This window comes from Chaetodon auriga, chromosome 5, assembly GCF_051107435.1.
Source record: "Chaetodon auriga isolate fChaAug3 chromosome 5, fChaAug3.hap1, whole genome shotgun sequence".
Taxonomy (NCBI): Eukaryota; Metazoa; Chordata; class Actinopteri; order Chaetodontiformes; family Chaetodontidae; genus Chaetodon; species Chaetodon auriga.
Window position 1 is genome coordinate 23,053,739 of NC_135078.1, and position 17,414 is coordinate 23,071,152.

Genomic DNA, 17,414 nt, shown 5'->3' on the forward strand with positions numbered 1-17,414 from the left:
AATGTAGTAGCCGACTCCCATGAGACTCCCACAGTATTTATATGTATATGGTCCTACTGTAACTCGATGTATAATTAATCTTAAAGAGTTTATTCTGTATAATAAATGTTAATTATAGTTAATATTAATTATATGTTAACTATTATATATAACCTTCCTCTCTGAATATATTTTTGCTGTTTTATTATGAACTCGTACTATATTAATATATAGGCCACAAAACGTCGTCATAGGCAGATTAATTACGATCATCGCGGACACGTTAAACGATGACTATGCGCGTGTTTCTGCGCAGCTTTGACCCGCGTGAGCGCACAGGCTGATGACACTGCGGAAGTGTCATGGCGGCGCGCAGCACGCAGTGTCAGAGGCAGCGCTAGCACAAAACAACTTGTAATGACTCTTCTCTGACACGACTGGAGTCAAAATCTAGTGAGGACATCCCAGGAATCATCAGGTAAGTCTGCGGAGAAGAACGGTGCGCCAGAGGTTCATCTTTTCAGCGTTAAACCTCAATATCCTGCTTCTGTCGGCTTGTGTTCGTGTTTTGATTTGGCCACGTGTTGCTGAATTCTGGCTGTTGTTGACGAAAACAATCAGTAAATCGTCAATAAGTATTTGGAATCAGCCTCGCGTTAAAGTTTAAAGTTGTCGTTTGGCTGCTGATGAAAATGGCTGCCAGTTGTTGACTGAACTACAAGCGCAGCTGTGAGGCCCAAAGGAATATCTGATGTAACGTAGAACAAGTACATGTTCATGTGTTCTGTAGCTGCTGTTGTACATGTACATGAAGCTGATGTGAATGGTCAGTAAGGTGTTTTTGTTATATGCTCTCCACTTTTCAAATGATGTCATAACATCATGTGCTGATGTAATGAAAACCCGAGATTATAGCAAGTATTTTTTAGATTATTATTATTATAAGTGTTAAACATTATTAATTCCCTTCAGTTAAACGACAACAATCTGACAGTATTACTGCTTTACTAGCTTAGCAGTAACAAAGACAAAAATAACCACAGCATTTTCATCACTCCATCATCAAGAAGAAGTCGGTATACCTGCTATCTAAACGTGCAAACCTGGGTGGCTGACACACAAACATCAGGTCTTTTTTCCTTTTGTCTCCAGTTTAGGATGGCAGATTCAGGCTCAGGTGACCCCAGTGGTCAACGTGTGCCAGCCCCCGGGGGGAGCAGTGTAGGTCTACTGGTGGGACGCCGGCCATCAGCTGCCATCTCTCCCGGCCGCCTCCCCACAATGCGATCTCGAGACCTCACCCTGGGAGGAGTGAAGAAGGTACTGAGTCACATTGTCCATGATCAGCTCCTCAATAACTCCTCATCCACAACACTAATATAATATACTGAGTAGACATTTTCTGATTGTTTTGTAATTCTTCACAGGCTTAATCAGTTTTTGTGCTTTATTCTGCAGAAAACGTTTACGCCCAACATTATCGGCCGGAAAGCCAAGGAGGAGTAAGTTCATATTTGACGCAGGCAGAAAAAACATGTCAGAGAAAATGCATTTTTCTGACTGATGACTTTGTCGTAACAGAATGAAAGTTGACAGCGGGCAGAGGAGGGAGAGGAGGGATGGAGATCGAGGTCGAGGCCTGAGAGAGAGAGGCAGGGGCCGAGGTCGCCCAGAGGTCATCCAGTCCCACTCTATTTTTGAACAGGGGCCCGCCGAGATGGCGATGAAGAAGAAAAGTAAGAGTTCAGCCGGAAAAGCGCTCGCTCTGCACTGCTGGCATTGGCTGAGGTTTTTTCTTCTGTATCACCCACAGTTGGCTTTGAAAATGAGAGAGAAGCTCCGAGCGTGGGACCCTCGCCCATCATCAACATTAAAAAGGAGAAGAGGGAGACGGAGGAAGAGACCAAAGAGATTCTGCTCAGTCTGGAGAGAGATAATGTTCGTCTCATGGTTGTCACTCATCGTCATTTAGTAGCTTTGTTTTGCATTTTCCCTGAATGTAACGGTCCTCCGTTCTTTCAGTTTATAGACGATCCCTTCCTGAAGAGTGAGCAGAGGAGCTGCCCTGTCCAGCTTCCTCTGGCAGTGTCAGGATGGGGATTCAAGGAGGAATTTGGTGCCGCTGCTGTGAAGATTGAAAAGTTCGAGGAGGACGGTGAATCCATAGAGCCGCCGGTTGAAGGTAAATACAGATTAGTGATGTGTAGTGTGTTTGTGAGCTGTTTCTCATGTCAGTCTATTGGATAATTTCAATTGCATCCTGTTACTGGACCATTTTCAAAAATTGTTGTCCTGGTGGGAAAATAGGGTCCATCAAAATGCACATTGTCTCCTCTCTTTAGTGAAACAGGAGCCAGAGGAAACTGAAATAAAGAAATCGGAGGCAATTTTCAAGCCGCCTCCTCTCCCTGAGCCTGAAGTTCTGCATGACCTGCTGCATCGATGGAGTCTGAGCAAAGGGGAGGAGCTGTTCTTCATGCAGCTGCCTGACTCGCTGCCCGGCCAGCCCCCGACCAGAGAGCACAAGCCGGTGAAAACGGAGGTGCAGTCAGCGGACGGACAGTCTGTGCTTCTGAAAACAGAGCCTCAGGTAGGTCCCGCTGTTGTCCTCCACATGTTAAATATACAGTAGACTGACGCTGAGGGTGTGAACGGCATGTTGATTTTAAACAGGAGGAGGAGGCTGAAGACGACAGCTGCAATCTGAAAGACTTGCGGGAGGGTCTTATAGGAAAGATGCTGGTGAGGAAGTCTGGCCGGGTCCAGCTCATACTGGGACATGTGACGCTTGATGTGTCTCTAGGAACGCCGTGCTCTTTCCTTCAGGTGTGACAGTTGTATATTTATGAATGTCTTTCTTTCTGTCTATATCTGTTTCTCTAGTTCTATTATTTTATCATATTCTGACGTGCTTTTCTTCTTTCTCTTCTTCCCCATTTCTCAGGAGCTGGTCTCTATTGGTACTGAAGGAAGAACAGGCGACTTGTCTGTTTTAGGAAATGTCAAACACAAAATGGTTTGCTCCCCAGACTTCGAGGCTCTACTGGAGAGCAGCGCTTGATGCTTGTCAGAGCAGCTGAGCACTGAGCCTCCTCAAGTCTGACAGGTGGACTTTTACTGTGGACTGTCCCTGGGATCTGACATCCAATCCAAATACAATGGCCGTTGATTGTGCCTTTTTGTTTTCAGGGTGGCTATAAGAATATATGGAAATAGACTATCTATAAATATGAAACACAACTGAAGTTTACTTTTTTCTTGTGGGATATTAATTCAGGGTTCAAGGGGTGAATGCTGTGCCAAAATTCAGTACTGTTTAGATTACTTGACAAGACTGTACATGGATGTAAATGTGTGAATAAAAAGAGTTTTTTGTTATCCCAGTATGTCAGAATCAGATCCTTTAAATGTTTTGATTCAACTAAATTACAAAAGAAAAACCCCATACATTTTTGGCTTTGTTTGCTTAGGTTTGAGATGTGTGAGAATTCTGCCACCTCCCAGACATAATGGAGGTGAAAATTTACATTTGATTGCATCCATTGCAGCTCGATGTCTGTGGAAGTGAAATATCGCGTGTGCGCCGCTCATCAAAACATTGCTCTACAGCGCCACTAGCGGCCAAACGTTTTTACACAGGTAATTTAGTGTTGGCACAGTACGTCATTCTGACCACCAGGTGTCAGAGCAGAACTGCGTGCGTATTGTGAGTCCAACTGAGGGCCGGTCGCTTCAAATACGTAGCCAGCATCGAGCCGCCCGTTGTCTGCCCATGTTGTCCGCCGGGTGGAGTTTGGCTACAGTCCGCAAGACAAAGACATCTGACTGACCACAGAAACCGTACTGTACCGGCGCTGGATGTGACTGAAGGTTGGTTAACTATTTAGTAAATTAAACCGTATACGCGTTAACCCGGCGGATTGGAGAATAGCCTGTGAGATACCAACTTCACGTAACGAATCCAAGCTTACAACAAAAAGGTTGGCTCAGCATTTCATCTAACACCCGGACGGTACTCTCGAGGGCTGAGCCAGAGAAGCTAGCTGAGCGAGGTGGAGCACGCCAGGAGACAAAATTTAGCATAACCGTTAGCTCGGAGGCCACAAGCTAACTTCAGACTTTTAAATCGTCCGCGTGAGTACAGGGCTGTTGAGTCTCACGAGCCACCACCAGCTTCGGTTACGCTTCTAATTAATTACCTTTGTGGGGTTAAAAGGCTGCTAAATGATCCAAGTGAGCGCTGGCTGTTAACCGTTTGTAATGGTGAGCCGAGCTAACCCAGTGTGCTTCCACCCGGGATGGAGCCTCTCGTTAGCCGTCCCGCTGTATCATCAGAGGGGATGAGGACGGAGGGCCTCTTACGTTATCTCTGCACCATGGCTGATAACTATACCGCTACCGTATAAACTTATCTGGCCCTTCACTGAAAAGGGATGCTTGACTGCTAATCGGCCGTTTCATTAAGGCATCAGACAGGCGAGCGTTAACTTTGTTCACCGGCATTTAAAAGCTACGCAGAGGACAGGGTCCAGGAGGACACGTTTTCCGCCTGGCGTTATTAAATTACACTGTTTGTATTCGGGTCATAGAGGACATATTGTTGTGACACGGATGGTACTGATCCGTTTGTTTGTACATCCTTGCAGGTCTGTGTGACACTGAGCTGCGGAGCCCCAGACAAGAGAAAACCACCTGCTGTGCCCAGTTGTTGTTCGTTCATTGTTTACATCTCCTCGACCAGCTGGAAGATTTGCTCAGATAGCAACAGGACATCTGCAGCAAGGGCCTGCTGTTAATTCATCACAGCCGCTTCAAAGACTCGACCTTTCTTCTCCTGGAGTTGAATTCAGCCGAGTTTCAGAAGCAGATTGATTGGGAAAATAATGAAATTCACTGACATCGTCCAAGTGGGCCACCTCAAGATGGTCACATGTGCTTGCATCAGTTCCCTGTTCAGTGTGAGGAGAAGCTCCATCCCCTAGTTATCTTGATGAAGGCCTTTTTCTGACAAAAGATAAGGGCCACTTGGGGCCAGGAGGTGGAGGGCTGTGCCTCCGCGCTATCTGCTGTGCCCTCTGATTTCAACTGTTTATTAGAGTTCATCGCCCTCCTGACGTCAAGATGGAGCTCTTCTTCAACCCCTTTGACAACCTGGTGTGCATCCTGCTGGGCATCTCCTTCACCGTGTGGTTCACCCTGCTGCTGGTCTTCATCATCGTGCCTGCCATCTTCGGGGTGTCCTTCGGCATCCGACGTCTTTACATGAAAACCTTGCTAAAGATCTTTGAGGTAAGCGCTTGCTGCATAAAGGACAAATACTCTCTGTTCATTTGTAGAAACAAGCGTTGGCTGGCTTTTGCTGTGGCTGTACATTTACTTTCATGCCATTTAAAGCAAATACTTTTTGCTTCTGCTAAACAGTTGCTGGTATGAAACATGTTTTTAAAGCTGCAGTTCCGGTGAAGTAAGTTAGAAATGTGCTGGCTTCACGTGCACATCTCAGAGTGCTGGTCAGGTGTAGGTGCTTTAGGCTCGTCTATAGCATCCAGCCAGTCGCCTTTGTATTCACAGATTAACATCACAGCCACGGGGCTATTTTTCCCTTGTTATGTAACATGAGAAAACGGTGGTACAGACCTTGTCAGTAACTGTTGCCTGTGACATGGCTCCAGTTTTCACTATCTGTGGATGAGTTTGAGTCAGCAGCGATGGCATTAATGCATCAGCTTCATTGTGCAATGAAACCTGTTAAAGATGCCAGTATTTCATTTTTTAGGTCTGCTCTCTTGTTTGACTCCAGTCAGTCATCCAGTGTCTCCTCTTCTTCTATCTCTGGTGTATCCTCACTAGTTGAGCTGTCACCACTTTCCAGCATGTACCTCTGAGAGAAGATCTTGTACCAGAAATAAATGGACCAGAGGGAGACATGAGAGACGCTCTTAGCTCATGAGTCCAATAGCGACCATTAGATTTAGTGAAAAGGTCAAAGGACAGATGGAGTACAGACTGTACGAAGCTGAAGCTGTTTTCTGGTTTGTAGGTCATATGTAGGTCTACGTTTCAGTGAGTTTCAATGAGTGTTTGTTATGGTCATGATGTGGTCTGACTACATCACTTCAACACAAGCCCTGCAGTGGCTTTTTGTTTTTGCAACCAGTTGCTCAAAGCGAGTTTGTGTTGCTGTCAGCCCATCAGTGTGACAAACATCACTATTTCCTGCTCACTTAAGTGAAAAGTATTTGTGCTGTGATCCCACACCTGTCATCCTTCAGAGGGGATAAACAAGTGAAAACCTCGTCTTTGACACGCAGCTCTGTGCTCCTCCTCTCTCCACCCAAAGACTCATTACTGTCAGCTGCAGCTGCATTTTAATAAGATGACTCAGTAATACAACTCGTCATGACACGACTTAAAGGTATCTGTAAAAGAAAGCAGGAGGAATGCTCTGTTTCCCTGTTTCAGTCAAGATAACTCACATAAATAATCAACTGGACCTGTCCGTGCTGTGGGCTAAATACCTTCAATCATTAAATCATTTGTTTTTAGAAAGTTTGTAAAATGTGTTCGTTTTCTAGTTACTCTCAGGTTTCCCTTAAATACTGTCAAAACAAGTTTCAGCTTGCCCAAAGTTATATAACATGTTTACGTTCAGTTACAGTAGAGTAGAAATATGAAATCATCTGATTTAGTGGTGTTTTTTTTTCTGCAGCCTTGAGGTGCAGGAAGCATGACTGTGTTGCCAGACATTCTTCGAATTTTTTTTGCAAGTGCTCTGGGCAAATTCCATTGTTTCTGGCATATTTTAACAGGCATGTCTGCCATTTCTGTATCCGAGTATGCGTATAGTCAGCATTATTTAATTGTCAGTTTATTCCCTGTCATCAGACAAACCGAGGAGTTATCATGCGCTGTATTCTGGCACTGTTGGTAAAGTGAAACACATCCATCATTTCCTGATCTTCCCCGCTTGTCTTCCTCAGAGAACGCTATGTCCTTTTCCTGCCTCGCACCAGGCACAACCCATTTGTTTTAGTCTCAGCATGCAGTGTGCACACAAAATCCTACATACTGAGGCAGGATATAAATGCTGTGGTCGCAGATAAACTGTGTGTTTTAACTTCTGAGAATTTGTTTCCTCAACTTTCATGAAGTTTTTTAAAGCATTAACAACCACACCGCAAAGATTATCAGCAGAAAACAGTAAGCAGTTGTGGGTCTGATCATAATGAAGAACTTGCTGTGCTGGAAAATTACAAAGTCAGACATTACAACGTGGCAGCTGTTTGCTAGAAAAACTTTTTGCATGTTGTCTGAACTGTTTTTTTTAAATGCTTTATGACAATAAGCAACAGCTAACCTGAACACATCTGTCCTATTGTTTTTGTCATAAACGTGCTGCATTCCATGTATTTTGGGTCACTGTTGTACTTTTACACCCCCCTCGTTCTTTCTTTGTAGTGGGCTACACTGAGGATAGAGAGAGGAGCGAAAGAAAAGAATCACCCCCTGTACAAACCCTACTCAAATGGTAAGTCTGTTTTCCTGATTTGTTTTAGGCTCCGTCTACACATGTATGGATATTTGCAAAACAAACATTTTCCTCTGCCCTTGGGCTCCTGTTCACATGCAAACAGCCTTTTCAGACACTAAATCTGTGTGTTTGTGTAAAATGGAGCATTTGGAGAAATGATAATGCCATTACCTCCATTTGAGCATGTCCATTGTTGCTTTGTGTAACAAGTATGAGAAAGAAAAACAGCAGACTATTGTTGGGTTTCCATTTGGACGGCACTGCGGGGCCGTGTGCCAGAAAGGTGTTAAATAACTACAAATAAATAAATAATCAGCAACTACTGTTTGTGTTTTTACTGCCAAATGAAAATGAGCTCACGACACATGCTCGGAGTGTTCTTCTCTGGTGTTTGATGTATCGCTGATATAGATTTTATTGCCATCTACTGGCCCAGCATGCTTGTTTGAGAGAGGCGAAAGTTTAAAATATCTGTAGACATGTGGTTGAGGCCTTGGAGGCGAGTATTGCTGACATCCTGTGTCTCTGGATTGCTCCAGCTATCATTGCCAAGGAGCCCACCTCTTTGGAGGAGGAGATCAAGGAGATCCGGCGGAGCGGCAGCAACAGAGACCTGGACTCATCCCCTGAGTTTGAGATGTCCGACATTTTCTATTTTGCTCGGCGAGGAGTGGAGAGCATCATGGATGATGAGGTGACCAAGAGGTTCTCTGCTGAGGAGCTGGAGTCCTGGAATCTGCTGACCCGCAGCAACAACAACTTCCACTACATCAGCCTGAGGCTGACCGTCCTATGGGGGCTGGGCTTGCTGATCCGCTACGGCTTCCTGCTGCCTCTCAGGTATTAGAGCTTCTTTGATATTAGAAGAGTGATCTGTTCCTCACAAGCTTTTGGGGAAAAACCTAACAGACTGTTAGAGCTAACCCTAACGTAGCTCAAAGACGCCTCTGCATCGACAGACAGATTTTCACATCTGACTCAGGGAATTAAGGATTTATTTCAACTAAACCAGAGTTGGTGACTGAACAGTGTAAAGAAAAACAAAGACATTTTTGGTGAGTTTATTTCTGTCAAGTTACAATGAAGCGTATTTTATGATGAACTAACAAGACAGTTAAGCTCGTTTTAGTTCAGTGAAAGAGAGAAACTTGAATTCAGAAGGTGTATTTTCCTGTAGTTTGAACCAGGATGGAATAGCTCCACTGCTCCCCACATTTCCAAATGCTTTCAAAATAAAAGCCATAGACACTGTGTAACTGCATACCAGAGGGAGGTTAAACTCACTCAGAACATTTCATTAACAGGTAACTCAGTAAAATAACTCACACCAGGTGTAAGAATATTTCCTGTCTTGACATTTTGTGAGTGTATTTTGTTTATTAGACTAATAAACATAGCAAAGTCGCCCCCGCACACATCTCTCAGCTGACACTGCGGGGGGGTCGGGGGGCCACTATAAGTAGCCTTTATGTTAGAAGTTCTTAAATAGAAGTTTCTCTGTGCATTAATGAGAATATAAACCATTACACCCGTAACAGCTTTGATATATTCCATATTTTCAGTAATGAAATAGGTCTTATTTTCCATTGTGATTGTCACATGATCCTTTTTTGCTGGCCTGACCGAAGCTTACTTGACCTTAGCGTGGTCATATGATAAATACTGTGGTGAACTGACATGGGAAAGGGCTGATATTTGATAAACATAACATTTGTTAAGAGACTGCAGACGGCCTTATTAAAGAATTATGAAGATTCATAGATTTGGGCACACACTGCATGGGGTTTGAGACCCACATGAAATGCTGGCACATGCAGAGAGTTAAAGAGGGAGATCCTCATTCAGGGTCAGCTTAGAGAGGCACAGGGACAGTGACTCAGTACTAAGCCTGGCTGGCTCATTTCCAGCTGCCAGTGGGGAGACAAATCAGGCCACGGCTACACAGACAGACATCAGTCTAGTCTCCCATCCAGCTAATAGATTCTCTCATTCTTTAATTGTCCAGTTGAATAATGGCCTGACTCTCTCACTAGCACGAAACCTTCACCCCTCTGATGTTTGTGTAATCCTCGGCCAATTTAATGAGCAAACCTGGACGATTGGTTCATTCATTTTAAGTCGACCTGTTGGCTGTCTTGGCGTCGCCTCACACTCTCCTGCAGGTTCTGGAGTTTATCGGTGCTGGTGGGGAGGAGAGGAGAGCATGAGACCTTTAATAAATAACAAGAACACTGCTCGGCTGGATAACATTACTCATGACCTTTACATGTTATCTGAGCGGTTCCTCTTCTCAGTGAAAGCCTGTGGAAACTTTGTGGCCGAGGATCATGTTCCAGTATTTAAATTCCAGTTAAAAGACAATTAGTTTTACATTTGTAGAACCAAAACATGGACTCCCTCCTGTCCGTGTCTTTACAGAAGTGCTCTCTGTTGAAGGAGTACTGTAACCTGTCTGTCTGTGTCTCCATCAGGGTAACACTTGCCTTCACTGGTGTAGGCCTCCTTGTGTTCCTCACCTCTGTTGTTGGGCTGCTGCCGAATGGAAGGTAAGACTGCCGACCGGCTGCTCTGTTCTTATTCATCAGAGAGATCAGCTCGGATCTCTGGACGTGATCGTCTGAAATTCGCCGTGTCGACACACAAATCATGCTGTTGTCTGCTCTTTCTTGCAGGGCTAAAAACTTTCTGAGTGAGAAAGTCCATTTGATGTGCTACAGAATATGTGTCAGAGCTCTGACTGCCATCATAACCTACCATGACAGGTAACGCTTGCTGCACCTCCACAAGTCATGTGTCTGATAACTGATTGGGCATGAACAATCCTCAAAGGTAAAACAATAGATAGCAGACCTTCTGGTAAAGTGTTTAGAGTCAATATCAGATTAGGACCGGATGTGTAAAAGGGAAGATATGGGCGAGTTAGTTCAGGCCCTGAAAGACTGAACACAAACACATGAGACGCTCAGGTATAATCTAATTAGATCAGATGAACATGACTCATAATGGTAATGTCAACAGAAATAGCAGAAGCAACACAATAATCCATACAGCAGCCAGACCGGTTTCCTTAAACATTATGTACTGGCAGTGCTGTTCATAGTGTAGTGGTTATGACAAAAAGAATTGAAAACCCAGTATATGTTTAAGGACAGCAGGCCATTGCTGCTGGTGTTTTTACAGACTTGAAAGTTATCTTTGTATTTTGAAGCAAATATTTAAAATCTACTCATTTTGGCTTCGAACATGTAACCTTTTCCCTTCCTTATATGTAGGTTCTTTGCAATATTCCTACAAAACGCAGCTCATTTTGCCTGACAAAGTGTTAGCTCTGTATCATTCACACAAGCTGGCTTTTTTTCACAATGGTTAACACGAGACGTGCTGCTGTGTTTTTAACAAGGCGGCCCCACTGTTTCCATGCAGTTTCCCAATGTCTTGGTCAATTTCTCAATTCTGCTTTTGTGTACTGTGCGTTGGCAAATCTATCTCGAGAAATTATTGATAGATGTGATATTACATTTGTGTCCTATTTCATAATCACTAATTGCATGTAGCCATACCTCTGGCGAAACAGTTGGTTACGAAAGTGTAGCAGTGCCACTGTTGATTACTGGATGTCTAAAGAAAATCAAAGTCCGTTTGGGCAGAGCTCTGCACTGACGCTCACTTGTTCACTTTCATAGACGTAACTACATTTGGCAAACAAAGAGATGATGTGCATCAGATTGGAAATGGTGTTATGGTGCAAATGCATCCAGAGGAATAGAATTTGCAAGCCACTCAAATGCTGCTCGTCTCGCTCACGCAGCCCTGTTATTCTTGTTTCTCAAACATGATCCACCACAGACCTGTTGCTGTGACAGGACAGGGGTCTACATGAGATTACGTAATGACAGACGAGTTATCTTTAGAGAACAGAAACCAGGGTGTTAGCAGTTGAAATGTGAGAACCCATAGGGCAAGTATGAAAGGAAGGGGGCCTGAGCGTAGACTGTCTACATTCATTCACATTGTAGTAGGCATATGAGCGCAGGTGAAGAACAAAACCCCTGTCAGTAATGCTTTCTCATACACAAAGCACTCTCACAGTGATATTTTACACATAAAACACGATGTTTGGAGCTGCTGAATTCACATCGCTGTTACAAGCACGACTTTCAACATCCTGAATGGATCCAAAATTGGGCTTCAGTTTAGTGGTAGTGAGGATTTTGTTCTGAGTGTGGTTTATTTTTATTGAAATGTGAGTAATGATCTAAAAGGAACACCAAACTATTGACAGAGCCTTTGCAGAGAGGGTGGCACAGGCAACAGGATGTGGAGGAGGAAGTTGATGCTTTGTGTATTTGCTTATCGTCTGTTGTCTCACAGCTGGTGGTGTTTTTGGTTAACTGCAGTGCAAGCTTGACTGAAAGTAAACAGCTGAAATGTCATCTGAATCTGAGATCAAAGGACATTGTTGAACTGCTCATCTTATCTGAATGCAAGTTTTAGTATTTATTTGCTCATATCTTGAGGCGCCAGCCAAATTAGAAGCAGTTTCTAATTAGAATGTTCATTTTCATGCCAATTTAGATTTTTCTTGTCATTACTCTGAGAGATTACGTTAGAAATTAAGCTAAAGAATGAAGATTTTATTGATGGGCACACTTTAAAAACTCATTTGGGGGAAAAAAGACATTGATACAGAAAATACACAAAGATCTGAATTATTTCTCGTGTTTTTCTGAATGTCTGCCATCAGGTTTAGCCTGCTGTAACATGTATTCCTCTAGTCTGAGGCTAAAAATACACAAGTGCCATAGGAAGTGTTGCTCTGTCTCTATTTAAGATTGTAACTCTATCATTGGAATGTGGACTCGGTGTGTTCAGGTCCTGCATACTGTGGGGGTCACGCTTCGACATATAAACCATGGGCTGCTTTGTTTCTCCCGAGATGACCGGGGGAGGCAAAGCGTATTCACGTTTCTGTGAAGACTGATTTTCTTCATTGCCATTTTGTGTACTGATTGTGTTGTTTGACACTTTGTTTCCGCTCTTGATAATGAATCCTCCAGGAAGTGCCGTCATGATGCATACACTAACAGCCCTTTGTCTCCAATTTTCCAGTGAAAATAAACCCAAGAATGGAGGAATCTGTGTCGCCAACCACACCTCGCCCATTGATGTCATTATCCTGGCCAGTGACGGCTGCTATGCTATGGTAACTATACTGCTTCCTCTGAGGAAGCGAAAACAACACTGACACCGGTCACTTTTTCCATGACAGCTGCTTGTCTGTTCAAACGACATTCCTCCCAGAAATAGATCTGTTGTTGTTTACTTGTTTGTTTGTGTTGTTGTGTGTCAGGTTGGCCAAATTCACGGTGGCTTGATGGGGGTCATCCAAAGATCCATGGTCAAGGCCTGCCCACATGTCTGGTTTGAACGCTCAGAAGTCAAAGACAGACATCTAGTGGCCAAAAGGTAGTATTACAGCCTTTGTTTTTATTCAGTATCGGTTACTTTTTTTTCCCTTTTTTGGCACTCAGAGATGGCGCAAAGCACATTTTACTAGTGAATTTGAGAGTCAGCCTGTTGGAATTTGTTTGTGTAATTTGGAAAAAATGTAATTGTTCTTTGTAACTTCGAAAGAAGAATCTAAAAAATAGGATTTTTAGTAATAACCTTCATACTTCTTGTGTTGCAGACTGAGTGATCACGTAGAAGATAAATCTAAACTGCCCATTCTCATCTTCCCAGAAGGTGAGCCTGTACAGTGATCTTAACATCCAGTTGTTCTTTCATCTTAAGGCTCATAAATCTCAGTTTATGTATACTCTTAATCTCCAGGCACCTGCATTAACAACACATCAGTCATGATGTTTAAGAAGGGCAGTTTTGAGATTGGTGCCACAGTCTACCCTGTGGCCATTAAGGTGAGAGTGATGTCTTTCTTTCTTTCGTCAGATGTTATCTTTACCTGCAACATCAACTATTTTCTTTTAAATAATAAGGGTAGTGATACTTGATTCTGGTGCGTTCCATCCTCACAGTATGATCCCCGATTTGGAGACGCCTTCTGGAATAGCAGCAAGTTTGGAATGGTCAACTACCTGTTGCGCATGATGAGCAGCTGGGCCATCGTCTGCAGCGTGTGGTACCTTCCCCCCATGTCCAGAGAGGTGAGACTCCATGGTTAACTCAAGGCTTTTTTCCTGGGATAAGTCACATACAAAATGGTGTGATCATGTGCATTGTGCTCCAACAAAGTTTTAACAGTTAATAGCAATGCTGGAGATTATTACTCATGGGCCACTTGTGTGCCTTTGTTATATTCATGTTAATCTTCTCCAACAGGAGGGTGAGGATGCTGTACAGTTTGCCAATCGAGTAAAGGCAGCCATAGCCAGACAAGGCGGACTGGTCGACCTCCTGTGGTAAGATAACACCCACTCAGCTCAGTGGTTTCTGCCACTTTCACACAGAAACGCTATGATTGACAAAGGATCATGAATATGCTTCAACACTTTGGTGACCATTCATACCAGACCTCTGTCATGGCTAAATGCACATTTTTCACATCAGACATTCTGACCTGACATAGCAAGAAAAGAACAAGTAATCAGAAACATTATCGCGACTGTATTCAACTTCAGTGATCTAGTGAAATGGCCCTGGGATCACAAATGCTCACTGGCTGCAATGGCTTACTGGGCCATGTTAATGTCATTGGTTCCACTGGTGCTTTTCCTGCTATGGCAAGTTAAAATTCCTGCCATGATAAAGGTCAAAACCAGACTCAGGTCTGAAACTTCAGTCCCGTAACATCACTTCTAATTGCTAGAAATATACCAGATTTGTTTAATATGCAGAGATAAAAATGGTCACTGTAGACTTTCGACAGTGGTATAACTTAATATCATAACTTGTATTTACTTTTCTTAAAAGTTAATGCAACAGTCAGAATTTTAAAGCTCTGAGTAGTTAGTAAGGAGCAGAATATATACCAATTAAATCTGCTACATTATTAATCACAAATAATAACACAGGGTATTTAGTCCAACATTCTAATATTTCATAAACTGATTAAATTTTTTACTGGTGACATTTTGATGTGTCGATCACAGGTGTATCTAACAAGATAATTTACACCTCTGTCACTCTGCACCATCGTTAACACGATCGCTTTCACCTGTGCTTCTCAAGCAAACATAAGGCAAAGAGACCAAACCTGTTCTCAGTGTTACTCCACTAACCAAGTAACCACTGTCTTTGACACACTGTGGACTACAGTTTAGAAAATCTAAAGGAATAAACACTGAGAAGTTGGTGTTAAGCAAAAGATTATCAAATAGGATTGTATTGTTGTGCACCAGGGTTTCTAGCAAGTTTGGTCTGAATTTCACTGCTTTTGTAGAAACTAAGTAGTGATAGAACCCAGGTTAACTGCATAACTGTCCACTACATTAATACTGACTAATAACTGTTTCATAGGGATGGAGGATTGAAGCGAGGAAAGGTAAAAGATACTTTTAAAGAAGAACAGCAGAAGCTGTACAGTAAAATGCTGGTGGGCACCCAAGAGGACCGCAGTCGCTCCTGAAGGACCTGTGTGGAGGTGGACTGGCTCAGAAACCCACTGGGGTGCCTCTGACTAACCAGGCAGTCAGCAGGACTGTCTTCCTCTCTACTGGAGCTCCCAGACTGGAAAATTCCCTCTCTGATGTCAACAGTACTCCATTTGGCTTCCTCGGTCACTGCCTCAGCCTGGCATGTTCAGTTTGCATTGCCGTTACGGGCCATTCCAAGTCTGCTGCCCTTTGTTGGAATGGCTCGACTGAAGCCTTGTAACAGATTGAAAGCAAGTTGCGCACAGTCGAGGAGCACTGTCTTCCTTGTTGGCAGTCTTTTGAGGGAAAACTTCTATTGTAATCTATCACTGAGTTCCTGTCTTTGTTTGATATTTTCAACTTTTTAATTTTCATTTTACCATCATGTTTGTATCACATGGTTTTAAAGTTACCTGGGATATAGAGGAGAGTTATTGTAGATAAAAACTAGTTTGTTCTAAAGCTAAAACCTGAGACTGAGTTGGGGTTTTGCATGACTGGCTCGTTCCCATGATTTAGCACACAATGCCAGATTTTGTTACATTTGAGATATTTTTATGGCCTTTTTTTAAGAGGGGAAAAAAAGCTTTGTTTTACATTAACACTTGTATCAACACGGGGTTACTATAGGAGTTACATTGCAGGTGAGCTCTTGATATGTAGTCTGCTTTTTCCATGGAATGTGTGAATCCACACATTATGAAATGGAAAACGTGCACCCACGCTTACTCGGATGGATGTTTATGGGTGGAGGCAGATATTCCTGTTCCAGCTAATAATGCGGCAGTAAAAGGATTTTAAAGTCTGTTCATTAAGAATTTATTTGGGATGCTTTTAGCGTCGTCCCATGGCACAGTTAGTGACGTAGGATGATGACCATCACAACTGGACTCCTGACTAAAACATAGTCATAATGACAATTAGCTGATACACATTCACACTAATACACTCTCTAACAGGCACCATGTTTTCATTGGCTTCCTGCTTGTGCAATGACCATTTTGCCGAATTTATTTTAAGTGAACGCTGAAAGCTATTGTCTTTATTTCCCCCTCGTCAATGAGCTTTCTCCTGCTTGGCAGCCTCTTCAAGGAAGTTTCAAGGAGACAGTCCAGCTGTAGTTTGGACTCCCCGTCAGGCTGGAGATGAGGACCGTGGTGGGAAGCCTTCGGGGGTTTCTCCCTGAGGTTCCCATCCCTGTAGTTTGCTGTTATCAGGGATAGTCATTTAGACCGTGTCAAATCTGTTCATCAAAATAAATGTTCAAGAATGTGACTCTACCTTTGACTTCAAGGTTTTTTTTTTTTTTGTGCTTCTCACACTTCACATTGCAGTGTGTCCCATCACGAGTGTACTGCAAATGACACCAAATATAAATGTAGTGTTCACCACAACAAGAGTTAGTGTTCTTTTACTGGATTTTTTCTTTTCCAAAATCAAAGTATTTTTCATTTGGTATTTTTAGAACTGAATGTTTGTTGCTCAAACAGTGCTGCCTTAATTAGTTCTTGCTTTTCTGGGCTATTCTTGGCAGCCGAGCCAGGACTCTTGTTAAGGTTTCCTGTCTGATTTATTGCCCAGTGGGCACCAGGCTGCTGTAACACAGTCTAGCATGAGGATTAAGAGCTTTATTTTGACCGTTTTATATTTTGTGTTTATTTGGTAGCTGACTATGCACTCGGGATCAAATGTCTTTCTGTGGATGTTTATTGTTGATTATTTTGCAGCTGCTTCATCCCAAACCCAGGCATCTCCTCCCGGCTGCAACAAATGTCCTCAGTCTCCTTTCAGAGAGGTTTCCCCTTTAACTATCTTTGTTTCCAAACCGGTGATGGATGTGGCAGCATTCTTTTGCATCTCTGTTGCAATAGTTTCAAATGGATCTGTTGTCGCTGGTGAATAAAGCACACAGTGCTCAGAGGAGGAGTAAGAGGAAGCAGGGAGCTCAAAAGGTTGGCTGTGTAAACCATGCCATGGTTGAACAGCTTACCAACAGCACTATGGAGAGCTCATCTTTGCTCTACCCTGGGCTGGAGCTCAGACTGCTGGATGGCACAGATCTAAGAGTTTTACAGCTCTATGGTTCACTGGGTAGAGAGAAAGCTACTGTAGCTGTGTTGTAAAACACTGTGGTGGTTACTCTGCCGTTGTGATGGCTGGAAGCTGTGGGAGGCAGGCTGTTCTAGAGAAAATTACTAAACTGTGGGTCATGCACATAAAAACAAAATGCTTGCATGCTAGCTTCTGCTTGTGCAAGACTCTGCACAAGAGCAGCTCATGGGCTGTGCAGTTGTAGCTTTGATGACAATGTA

The 17,414-nt window shown here is 43.2% G+C and overlaps 2 protein-coding genes across 3 annotated transcripts; both read left to right on the forward strand.

The window, feature by feature from the left end:
- The first annotated feature begins 327 nt into the window (after nucleotides 1-327).
- On the forward strand, nucleotides 328-3,423 carry polr3d (polymerase (RNA) III (DNA directed) polypeptide D). The gene is made up of 9 exons (XM_076731092.1): nucleotides 328-457; nucleotides 1,132-1,299; nucleotides 1,438-1,481; nucleotides 1,561-1,715; nucleotides 1,793-1,917; nucleotides 2,002-2,161; nucleotides 2,322-2,569; nucleotides 2,653-2,805; nucleotides 2,924-3,423. Exons 2-9 carry the CDS (start codon nucleotides 1,138-1,140, stop codon nucleotides 3,038-3,040), a joined length of 1,164 nt encoding a protein of 387 aa, XP_076587207.1. The 5' UTR covers nucleotides 328-457; nucleotides 1,132-1,137; the 3' UTR covers nucleotides 3,041-3,423.
- Nucleotides 3,424-3,678: 255 nt separating this feature from the next.
- LOC143320474 (glycerol-3-phosphate acyltransferase 4) lies at nucleotides 3,679-16,382 on the forward strand. 2 transcript variants are annotated; one of them, XM_076730153.1, is made up of 13 exons: nucleotides 3,679-3,849; nucleotides 4,626-5,268; nucleotides 7,438-7,507; nucleotides 8,050-8,350; nucleotides 9,982-10,056; nucleotides 10,183-10,272; nucleotides 12,620-12,713; nucleotides 12,861-12,976; nucleotides 13,200-13,255; nucleotides 13,343-13,428; nucleotides 13,546-13,674; nucleotides 13,850-13,929; nucleotides 14,987-16,382. In XM_076730153.1, the coding sequence occupies exons 2-13, from the start codon at nucleotides 5,101-5,103 to the stop codon at nucleotides 15,093-15,095; spliced, it is 1,374 nt and encodes a 457-aa protein (XP_076586268.1). In that variant the 5' UTR covers nucleotides 3,679-3,849; nucleotides 4,626-5,100; the 3' UTR covers nucleotides 15,096-16,382. The 2 variants fall into 2 exon arrangements, with proteins under 2 accessions (XP_076586268.1, XP_076586269.1); XM_076730154.1 differs by lacking the exon at nucleotides 3,679-3,849 and adding an exon at nucleotides 4,011-4,113.
- The last annotated feature ends 1,032 nt before the right edge of the window (nucleotides 16,383-17,414 follow it).

Bases quoted from the DNA above. Each gene is read 5' to 3' on its own strand.
- LOC143320474 (XM_076730153.1), top strand. From the start codon at position 5,101: ATGGAGCTCTTCTTCAACCCCTTTGACAACCTGGTGTGCATCCTGCTG. The intron at 13,675-13,849 runs GTGAGACTCCAT...CTTCTCCAACAG, and splicing joins TTCCCCCCATGTCCAGAGAG to GAGGGTGAGGATGCTGTACA. The intron at 13,930-14,986 runs GTAAGATAACAC...ACTGTTTCATAG, and splicing joins GGACTGGTCGACCTCCTGTG to GGATGGAGGATTGAAGCGAG.
- polr3d (XM_076731092.1), top strand. From the start codon at position 1,138: ATGGCAGATTCAGGCTCAGGTGACCCCAGTGGTCAACGTGTGCCAGCC. The intron at 2,162-2,321 runs GTAAATACAGAT...TCCTCTCTTTAG, and splicing joins CATAGAGCCGCCGGTTGAAG to TGAAACAGGAGCCAGAGGAA. The intron at 2,806-2,923 runs GTGTGACAGTTG...CCCATTTCTCAG, and splicing joins CGCCGTGCTCTTTCCTTCAG to GAGCTGGTCTCTATTGGTAC.